Source organism: Hyaena hyaena, unplaced genomic scaffold (assembly GCF_003009895.1).
Source record: "Hyaena hyaena isolate Hyena2069 unplaced genomic scaffold, ASM300989v1 scaffold_7, whole genome shotgun sequence".
NCBI classification, from domain to species: Eukaryota; Metazoa; Chordata; class Mammalia; order Carnivora; family Hyaenidae; genus Hyaena; species Hyaena hyaena.
The window spans coordinates 7,259,646-7,271,279 of NW_024080639.1; the positions used below are offsets into that span (position 1 = coordinate 7,259,646).

At 36.2% G+C, this 11,634-nt stretch overlaps 1 protein-coding gene across 3 annotated transcripts in view; it reads right to left on the bottom strand.

Annotated features, from left to right (window-relative positions):
* The window catches only part of PHKB (phosphorylase kinase regulatory subunit beta), a 234,772-nt gene that overhangs the window by 30,306 nt on the left and 192,832 nt on the right, over positions 1 to 11,634 (bottom strand). For 2 of the 3 annotated variants that reach the window (XM_039241564.1, XM_039241571.1), the window contains 5 exons: positions 7,538 to 7,599; positions 7,289 to 7,451; positions 6,076 to 6,157; positions 4,232 to 4,289; positions 1,791 to 1,881 (listed from right to left, as the gene is read on the bottom strand). In XM_039241564.1, coding sequence (XP_039097495.1) covers positions 1,791 to 1,881; positions 4,232 to 4,289; positions 6,076 to 6,157; positions 7,289 to 7,451; positions 7,538 to 7,599 — 456 coding nt within the window. Of the gene's footprint in view, positions 1 to 1,790; positions 1,882 to 2,820; positions 2,912 to 4,231; positions 4,290 to 6,075; positions 6,158 to 7,288; positions 7,452 to 7,537; positions 7,600 to 11,634 lie in introns of all 3 variants that reach the window. The other variant, XM_039241575.1, reaches the window with a different exon arrangement.

Here is an 11,634-nt window from a genome sequence, read left to right on the forward strand (position 1 = left end):
GATGACTAAACCACTATTTCATTCCAGAGAGCTTGAGGTGATCTGAAAGTGCTTTGTTGAAACAGTATTAACTTTCAGTATTTCTTAAATGAGCAAATGCAAACATTGAATGCTCCATTCTCATTTCTTTTTTGTAAAGGGGTAAGATGCAGTCAGTGAATGGACTTCATGCACTGAGCTGTCAGCCTCCCAGGCTTACTCAGCTCTTAAGTGACTGTTTCCCTGGGATATGTGATGGTCTGATGGGCAATGGTCCAGCCACAGCCTCAGGACAGGATGCAAGCCTTCCAGGACATGGAGAGTAGAGTATCAGGATCACAAGCTGCAAGCGCCTCTATATAATGCACAGAATGGACATGACTAACCTATCCCTCTCCAAGTGTCAGGTGCCAGTGACCACAAAGATCTCCAAAACCTTCTCATATAGAATTAACTGTATTTTCAGATATACTACAGGGACTTAAAATCCAAGGAAAAATAACTTCTCACAAGTCCATTTACTTTCTTTCAGAGGTGGTTCAGTCCAGGACAACAATACAAGACTATGGCTAGAGGTGAGGACCATGGTGAGAAAGGGTACTGGATAAGGTACTTCCTGTAACTTGGTCTATGCAGCTGACAAATGAGGATGAAAATTCTACCTTTTAATAATTTGGAGAAAATAGAGATAATAACATATGTGAAAGTGATTTAACTTTTCCTTAAGAGTTTTTAATTAGCATTATTGTTTTGTCATTGTTATTAAATGTTACAGGATAAAATAACTTACTATTCTAACATTTCAAGCTGGATGTCAAGATGAAATAATTTCAATTTTAATGAACTAAGAGCCCTGAAATATAAGCAGTGGGGTGATTCTTTTAAAGAGGGTTACAAGTATTTCATATTAAAGTTTATTATATCCCTAGGTTAACTGTCAAGAAAACACAATAAAGCACACACATTCCTAAAGAGAAAGAAAGCAAACAGCTTTTCATTCCAACCAAATGATGGTTCAGCCAGGTAATTAGAGGTTTTGAAAAACAAAACAAAAAAGGAGCAGCCACATTCCACTCTGCATAACCACATGCACAGGCTCAATTCAAGCCATATTCATCAAGTGCTTACTCCAAGCCAGACCCCATGCTGGGACAGGACCAGACCTGGGCCCTGACTTTCAGGAGTTCACAGCCTATCCTGGAGTAGAGAGACATACACTGAAATGGGATGGAATCCAGGGTGGACTGTGAGAAGGTGTCATGAGCTTGTTTTGAGAACTCAGTGGAGAGAAGGGCTGTCGCTAACTAGATAGAGATGGCTCTGTGAGAGGAACTGCCAAGAGCTGTCCTTTATAGGAGTGGAGAAGCTATAGAGAGAGGTGGCTCAAGAGGTTAAGGATTTGGGGAGCCAATGTATTTCTAAGGGTGAGAAGACTCTCATATGGAGTAGAAGGAAAAATGTGCCCTTCATTATTCACCTGTCTTTGTCCTGCCTATCCTAAACCTCTCTGGAGTAACTCAGTAGGTATTAATTAGTCCATTTTCTGGGTCAGCATCTTCACTAATCTCAACATAGGAATTGAAAATCACTGCTCTAAGGTATAGCAGGAAAAAGAGGTGGTCTACTTAGTAACTGTACATCTTTAAGACCAGGTTTTTGCTTGGGGAAAAAGCCTTCTGTAGAAATGCCTGAGCCATTGTTAATGCGGTTGAAAGGCCTAGGACACTGAGGTTTGCCAGATTTAAAAGCAAGATGCCTATCCAGAAATTTGTGATTGTGACCAAGTGAGAGTCTGAAAATCAGACACTTACCTGTTTGCCCTGCACTAAAACATTAGTAATGGATGGGGCGAGGCTGTCCACTACTTTACTTAAAAGACTTGCTGCACAGCGCACAACCGACCTGGGGGCAAAGAAAAGAGCATGCCAGAGGTTGACAAATCTAAAAGATGATGAATGAATGTGGCCCCTGATGGAAGAGACTGAAAAATGTGCAATTAAGTCCTCACATAATAATTTGGAGGAAATACTGAGCCTAAGACACTGGACCTAATAGCTGAAGTCCCCCAACCTGCGGACCATCCAGAATTAGGGGGGATCTCTCATTCTCACCTCTGTTACCAGCACTGTTCGTGTCATTATCAATTTAAAAAGAAAGTAAAAGGGAGCCTAACCATCCCTTTCTTTGATGGGGACTGGGGGAAGGAATTAAGTGAGGATTCTGATTTTGCATTAAAAAATTCATTATTAAGTCTGTCACTGATAAATGTCATCTATTCCTATAACCACTTTAAATCATGTTCCTTTTGGTGCCTAGATAACCAAATCCCTGGATTTGGGGACTCGCTTAGTACTCAATTTTAGGAAGTGACACAATGAAATACCAGCATTTTTTTTCTGATAAAGCCAGAATATTGGAGGAAGGAATTCACACTGCTATTTTTACATTTCTGAAAAAGTCTCAGACTGTAGAGAGAACAGATTTTTTTTAAAGCATGGCACATGCAATATATAAGACATTTTTTTCCCTCAAAAGTAAAATTCATGTGAAACTTCTAGATGGAGAAAATAAAATGAAAATATAGGCTTAAAACTGTTTTCCTGTATTTCAGGGTATCATGTATGCTGACCTATAAAACACATTTATATTTTAATCTCAACATAGATGGACTAGTAGAAAATTAAGTCAATAACTGATAAAGTTAGTGAAACAAACACTTCTACTTTTAGAGAAGCTTTTGCCCACACACTTTAAGACCAAAAGACATACTTAACCCTCATAGTGCAAATAAGCCCACACATTTCAAGCAGCTTGAGTTTCTCCACATTCTGTGTATGTTACCTGTTTCCCATGTACCAGAAAAGTAGTAATGTGTGGGGCTATAGAGGAAGAAAATTTCTGGGTAAAGGCAGCCCCGTAGCGTACCGCCAACCTGGGTGTGTCAGTGGAAAGCCATAAAAGGGAAAATACAGTAAATAAACTTCCAGGCATTTGTTCTTTTAAACATAACACCATTCTAAATATGTACTAGTTAATGCTTTATCTACAATCCAAGCATAATAACATAAAGAAAAACAGGTCTGCTTAGCAAAAAATAAGACTAGAGACCATATTTGAAACTTACTGGCTTAAAAGCAACATCTATTGGCTTATATGCCTTACTGTGTTGAGAATTTTCAGTGAAAATTTGAGATTTAGCAAGAGGATTATTATATTATTTCTTCTGGGTTGGAATGATATATTTATTATAAATCATAGAGTTGAAATACTGCTAAGAAATTGTTTTGTCAAATTCTCTTACTTTAGGGATTAGAAACCTGAGGCTCATCAAGGTTATGAAAGTTTCTAATGACATTGCTTGAAATCTTTTTTTTCAAGATGAGATAATAATGGGTTTTTAAAAAAATACATGTACTCTTACTTTTAAAATGTTAGATTCTTCCAGTAAATTGGTTAGAATTGCTTCAAAATACAGAGGCTATGCATTTAGGCATAACTACCTCAACTGTGAATTGAAACAATTTTATCTCAACTTACCTAATTATTTTCAATCCTTGGGAGACTACTTTTGCAGAACATATTAGTTATTTTACATGAAGCAACTATAATCACTGGGATTCATTCTAACTTAAGAGGTGAGAGAACTGCCTTCTATTATATTTGCTTATGATTAAATGAACCATTGGTCTCTTTTCATGGCCTTCTATGATCACAGAATCTATTTCCTGAATACAAAGTAGAACCTAAAGCACCTTGCTGGGACAGAGCAGGTGCAGTGTAGGGAAGCCTCATTAGCATCTCACTCTAGTGAATATACTTTCTAGTTTCTATTCCTATGGAGGTCTTTTTTCCTAGACATTATTTTTAATATCCTGGGAAAGCCATGATACAATGGAATGTAGGCAGATCCTTTGAAAGTAGACAGAATCATGTCATAACCTTGGAGTTTAAAAGCAAAAATTTGGGGCACGTGGATGGCTCCGTCGGTTGAACATCTGACTCTTGATTTTAGGCTCAGGTGGTGATCCCAGGGTCATGGGATCAAGCCCCATGGTGGGCTCCACACTAAGCACGGAGCCTGCTTAGGTTTCTTTCTCTCTCCCTCTGCCCCTCTCCCTCATTCACACTCTCTAAAATTAAAAGAAAGTAAAAATTTGGATAATCATTTTTAAGATTGGTCTATTTTATATTTATGCCTTTAAACATGACAACACCAAAAATAAAACATTATGACAAAGACACTAATACGAACCAAAGCTTTTTGCTGCCAGCTCTTCTATAGACTCTCTCAATGTGATCAGAAACGGTACCTAGACATTAGATAATAGAGTCTTTGTTGAAAAAAAAAAAAAACCTTTTAATTAAATGCATAACATTTATTCAAATATGTGACCCAAATGTAAAGTGTGAATGTCCCAGCCCTTGTTACTATTTAGTTTGAGCATATGATTTTGCTGAGTACTTTATTTCTTGAAATTTATTGTCTTCTTAAGTAATATGCAATCTAAGTTTTTAACAAATAAAAATAAGTTATTTTAATTTACAAAAGAAAATCAACAAAATACAGCAAATTGAACAAATACTATAGACTCTGAATATATATGATTCTTCATTTAAAGTTTCACAAAACTTTACAGAGACACTGTTATGTGCATGATCCTTCCAATACATACTAGTCCTCAAAAGACACCACTGGAATTCATTCTTTGGCAATGAACATGTGGTTTGGCCTCATGACTGGCTTGTCATCAATAAATTAATGATGGTGACAGGAGAGAGTAGCAAAAAGGAAACAAGGGTAGAGAACAATATCTTTATCATTTTACCATTTTGTTTTTATAGCTTTATAACAAATTGGATAAAATTATATTCAATTCTGTAGATGCTTATGATTTTCAATGTGTATGATTTTACAGATTTAAAAACTCAGTCTCTCAAATATCTAAGAAAAGATTAGTATTATTCCCAAGTTTATAAAAATAGTTTTAAAAATAATTCTCTCAGCATTCTCATTATAAACTATTTTATATAAATTTTGTTTTATTTTAAAGCACTACTAAAGTAACTAGTCTGAATTCCAGGTTCCTAATAAAATGTTTGCTTTTTACAAAAATCCTATTGTTTTAAAGTATGAATTTCAATCATGTCCTCAATATAATTGGGATTCTGCTCAGTTTCAAGACTAATTAAAAACATGAAGGATTATGTCTGAAATATGCTGAAAGTTTTTCTGCCTTTAATCAGTTAAGAAAATTAAGACTATTCATGTGACATGTATAATATTCAAGAAGTTTATCTCTTAGCTACAATAATGTAAAAACTAAATACAACTTATTTGAATACACAATTATGTTTGTTCACTACCAAAACTATAAATCTTATTAATCACACTGCTGTTCAGAATACTGACTCAGTTTCTAATTCTAACGAAATCAACATATCCCTTTAACAGAGGATTTTCAGATGAGCCAAAAACTTTGAGTGTCTTAGAATGTATTCTATATTATTCTATATAATAAAATGACAGAAGCAGACCATGATGTAGAATTCAAGTGACTCAACATACAAGTGTGGATTTCAGGGGTAATTGGGTTATATCCTAATGCAGAGTGGACATCATTAGAAATGATTTATTTTTATTAACAATGTTTAGAGCACAAATCTATTAAAAGCCATGTTCCATTTCAAATGGCTGCTGCAGACCATGAAGGAACTAATTTTTATAGCCTTAACGATTCAATATTGTTCTTAAAAAGACAGAGAATGAAACTGGAAATGGAAACTGTCAATAAAAAGCTATGAAAGAAGTCATCAGAGGTTAACAGTCACAGGCAGAATCAGGCTCTAACACCATTCAGACAGTCAGAGAAACAAACAAGCATCACTGCATGAAAACAGTTTAGGAGTTCATACATCAGTCTCCTCTACTCTAGGGGGGATGAGTAAACATTTTCCATGTAAAGGATTAAAAAAAGGTTTAATGGAGGATAAAACAACATAACATTTTAGTATCTATTCATAAGGTATATTTGATATATATCCAAGAATAGAGAGGTCTCATTATTTAAACATTTTCTCTTAGGCATGTACACTTACCTTCTTTGGTGATGAAGTTAGGGCCTTCTCTTTTGAGCAGGATACCCAGCAGGATGACTTGGCTAGCCAGACAACTGCAGTCCTAGAGATACAAATCACTGTGAGTCAGTGGAATAAAATGGGTACAAAAGTAACCACAGAGATGTAATCACATGATGCAGAGAGGAAATCTGCTATGGAATTAAAGATAAAATGTTATACTATTAAGCATTAGATGACATTACACAACTATTTACCTGAGTTAACTTGGAGACAGAGAGTAGACAAATTGGCTTCCTGATGGGGTAGTATTTAATAATCAAATTATCCAGGAAATAAGATAAGCAAGGGATATAACATGTCTACAAGCATTAATATTTGATTAATACTTGATTCTGCCATTCACTGAGGAATTTGGCCATGTCATTCAACCATTCCCTTTTGGGCATTGCATATTCATAAATGAGAGACTGTGCTGCTATCAACCCATTATGAGGAGATGGATAAAAGAAGGAGACATGTACAGAGTGCTTTATATGTATTATGGCACCATGCTATGTGTTTTATACCTACCATATCATACCCATGTTAATGGAGATTTATGTATAATGTCAGTCAATAACAAGGACTAATAATGTCTGGAAAGATATATTTAACCTGCATGCTCAAATTTGTGGTATGGCCCAAGAAGATGTCTTAGTGTTTTAGTTCTATCATTAGAATTTCATTTCCTTTAATAACAACTAAGCCCCACTCTCACCCCACCTCTTTTAAAATGCAAATAATCTTAGGGAAGGTAAAAATTAGGTTAGTACATAATATTCACATGAATGTGGTCAGAGGATTGCTTTCCTCACTGACTGGAGAGACTTACAGCAAGCATTAAGACCTAAATGCTGGGGCAGGAGAGAAGATCTAAATTGGGAAAAGGAGGGGAAGTGTACTAAATAAGAAGTCTGGAGATCCCAAAGGCAACTATTTCTGACATAACTTCTTTAATGGCTCATTTAATACCTGCATACCCAAGGCAACCCAATTTATCCCTACTCCTTAAGCATCTTTAAGACATCCATGTTAATTAACGTTAGACCATAAGAAAAATCTCTCATTACTGCCCCTAATATAGAGAGAGGCCATCCATTCCCAGGTACTTCTATCTACCTTCTGGCTTGACCCTGAGAATTCCTGCCTGCCAACCTCACTCAGAGTCATATGGGAAATACATCTTTCTCACATTCAGTTTTTGAAGAATTTCATGGGTGGGCTTGTTCTTCCATTCAGTAATGGAGATATCTGGTTGCTGCTCTAGTTCAGGAGCACTGGGGGTACTGCTTTGTCGTTTGACTTTTGAATGTTTGGGAAGTTCTAGTTCCTCAAAACTCTTAAATTCTGGAAGCCTAGAAATTAAAAGAAAAAGTTTCAGATTTCCTGTATTTCTAATTCTAATTTCCTGCTTTTCTAACAATAACCCAAAAGGACTTACTCTTCTGTTTCACTGATTCGTAGGAAGTCAAGTTGTTCTACTACAGCTCCCGATATTAGTGTCTGAAATGTAATTGAGAAACTATTCACAAATCTTAAATTCATTAAGTCATACACTTGTGATCTGTGTATATACATTTCTGTAAGTATATAATATTTCAAAAAAGTTTACTACACACAACTCTTAAGTAATTTTTTAAATGAGCATTCTAAAATCAGACAAGTTTTCACATATAACAAAACCTTAAAAAGATCATATAGGAGCACCTGGGTGGCCCAGTTGGTTAAGTGTCTAACTTTGGTTTAGGTCATGATCTCGTGGTTTGTGAGTCTGAGCCCTACATCAGGCTATGCACTGGCAGTGCAGAGCCTGCTTGCGATTCTCTCTCTGCCCATCCCCTACTCTCTCACTCCCTCTCTCTCTCAAAATAAATACATAACCTAAAAAAAAAAAAGAACATATAAATCAAGCTCTAAGTTCATGGGTCATAATAAATAGGAAAGTCAACATGAAAGGAACCGTATTTTTCTCTCTCTTCTTAGAAGTGTGGGCAATTATTTTTAAGCTGGAATTAAAATTCAGCACATATTAAAATGTTTAAAAATAGTATGAAATAAAAAAACAACCAGAAATACTAAAATTGTGTTGGGAAAAGATGATGTGAAATTGCACTTTGGATCCTGTTACCGTAATATTTCAGGGCCATCCAATGATGGGATACTGCCAAGTCTCTGTTTTCAGGATCATGAAGGTGTTGATTATCGAGGCCAGTGCTTCTCTACATTCTGGCAACCCATATTCAGTATTTTATTTTTCATTAGTTCCTGATTACAGGTTAGCAAACTACATAAGGCCAAACTCAAACACAGTTTTCGTTTGTTTTTGGTTCATGGTAAAGAACATAGGTGAATGATAACCCACAATGGTTTTTTAGCAATACGTGTCACTCTTAATTATCTGACGAGCTGTCAGATAAAATTGAGAAATGTACTGCATTAAAAAAGCCATAAAATTATTATTTTAAAAATGTAATTCTTCAATCAAACTGTCTTGGATATATTAGTTACTTTATTTTCACACTGTTCTTTTCAAATATGAAGCAGCATGACACAGGAAATGCTGCACTTGTTGGCTCACCACCCAGAGTTGTGCTGCCTTCTCCTTTGGTGGAAACTCATAAACAAAAGTAGATCATCAACAAATACCCACTACAATGTCAGGATGGACATATTACTGGCAATCATACTAAAGCCTCTTTGCAGAGTTTGAGTGAAGAAGGCCAAATGTGCAACCAATCTGCACATTTTCATGTGGCCCAGCAAAAGTCAGGGTCTGAAAGCAGTCTGTGCCTGGGCAGATAACAGTGTTGAGCATGATAAAAGTCTGTTGAGTGATTACTTCCTAAGATTCAGGCTCGCATCTATACATCTAACTCACTCGTTTGTTAGACAAATATTTATGGAATAACTACCATATTTCTGGCACTCTGCTAGGTATTAAGGATATAAGAATAAAATGCACAAAATCCTTGCTTTCTTGAAATTGACCTTAAGTATGTGTAGGGAGTACAATATAAACAAAAAAACTAAATATGTTATGTCTGATGATGTTAAGGGCAAAGTAGAAATAACAAAGATAGAGGATGGGAAGTGGGGTGGGGGAGTAGGAGGAAGAGGGCTTGCCATTTTATACAGGTGAGCAGAAAAGACTTCTCTAGTATGGTGACATGTAAGCAGAGACTGAAGGAAAGATGGTAGTCAACAACATGGATCTTAAGGAAGGGTGTGCAGGGCTGAGAACAGCAAGTGCAAAGGTCCTGAGGCAGAAGCATGCTTGATGTGCTTTAGAAGTAGTAGTATTTTTAAAGTAGTATGGAGGAGAGGGTGGATGAAGTACAGTAAACTGGGGAGATCATTAGGAGATGAGGTCAGAAAAAAGGTCCAAAGACCACTGGAAAGACTTCGGTTTTCATTTTATGTGAGACAGAAAGTCACTGGAAGCTTGATATGTGACAAAATCTAACTGCCTTATATTCAGTTAACAGTCTTAGGGCAGTTAGGAGTTTAGGAAACTACTGTAAAAAAAATCTAGGTGAGGCATGACAGCAACCTGGCCATGATGTTAGTGTTAGAGGTGATGGGAAGTAGTTAGATTCTGGATATTCTGAGGGTAGAGAAAACCAGATTTGATAATGGATTGTAAAAATGTGAAGCATGGAAAAAAGAGAAGAGTCAAAAATTATTTGATGCTCAATGCTAATAGTTAATTCTGAAAACACAGAAAAATCATTTTAATATTTTCTATTATTAGCCTATCCACCCTATATACTGATTAAGCCCATAAGGTAAATGTTAATAGGCAAATGTTAAATTCCATTAATAGTCTCTAGAGCTTTTGATTTAAAAAATTCAGTTTGTTAACAGAGGATCCTAAATTAGTTTTATACAAAACATTACAATTATGATTAATTTACTAGACATTAATACTCTAGTTCTGATTGTAATTAAACAACCTAATATTGTTATATGTATGTCAACTGAAATATAATATTCAAAAAGGTATCTTGCTCTGAAATACCTAATTCTATCCCATGAAGATCCTTTCTAGCTGAACATTCTACCAAAGACTGCACTTTATCCTATCATCCTGCATCCCTACCTGGCTTTTTTTTTTTTGGTTTGGTTTGGTTTGGCTCTCCCACTAGAATAAGTTCCATGAAATCAGAGACCTTGTATATTTTTTTTCACTATTTTATCCCCAGTGCCTAGAGAGAGAGCTCAATCAATATCTGGTGAATCAGTGAACCAATATTTACACATTTCCTACAGAGAGAACGGCAGTGAGCAGATAACTGGGAATTCAGAGATGAATCAAGCTTGGCCTGCAAGAGTTTTCAATCCACAAAGAGAAGCAGACTAAAGAAACTAGCTACACGTAAATTAAGAGATATAGCATAGGTTCAAGCAAAATGCCACAGAAACACACTGGAATGAGAAATTAGTTCAACCTTGGAGACTTCACTAAACAGGTAACGTTGACCTAAGTTATAAAATTAAAGTATTTCGAAGGAAAAAGAAAAAGAAAAAAAGGCAACTCTAGAGTAGAATAACAGCATGAGCAGGAAAAAATTTCCATTACATTCGGGAATTTTGAAAGTACCCAGCATAACTGGAGAGTGGAAACCAGGGCTGGGAATGCGTTGCATGGAAAGATCCTGGAGGATGAAGCTGCGCAGGGAGGCTGAGGCCCAGTGACAAGACAGCCTGTGGATGAGACTAAGGAAACTGAAAGGGCTTGATACAAAATCCAAGAGAAGCATATAGATGCCATTTTCATTTACTATTTTAAAGACAAGAAGAAGGCTAAGGTGGGAGGATGAGGGGTTGTTGTTTAATCAGTATAAAGTTTCAGTTCTACAAGATGAAAAGAAGCCTATTCTCTGGTTAAAGACTGTACTCAAGGGTATTGGGCACAGCAGAGAGCAGGAGACACAAACATTCAACAATAGATTAAGGTGAAAGTGGGACTCCCTGGCTTCTTCCTCAACTTGTTCTCAACATATGAAAGCAAAATGCATGCCCTTCACACAAGAGGTTAGATGATTATTCTGGAAACTGAAAAGCCTAGGAGAAAAAAAAAATCTCCAGATATTTCCAGCTGGGGTTTCCCCCAACAAAAAGAGCTCTTGCCACCAGACTACCTGATAAATGACTTCATCAAAAAGACAAAGGAATAGTAACAGAAAGTGACGGAAAGTAACAAGGAAAAGATGAAAAAAAAAAAAAAACTTAGATAAAAATGAAGTATGCAAAACACAAGCACTGATGAATGAGTAGGTAAACATGCCATTTGTAATATAACCTACATAGGTACATAGGTCTCTTTATAAATTTTCCTTTCTTCTTCAATATTGAGAACCTACTGCATGAAAGATTCTATGAGATAATCACAATTTCTCATAGGAAATAAGTAAGGCACTTAAGTCCATGATGGACTACAATCAAGGCAGTTCATGTCAGGGGCGCCTGGGTGGCTTAGTCGGTTAAGCGTCCGACTTTCGCTTAGGTCATGATCTTGCGGTTCGTGGGTTCGAGCCC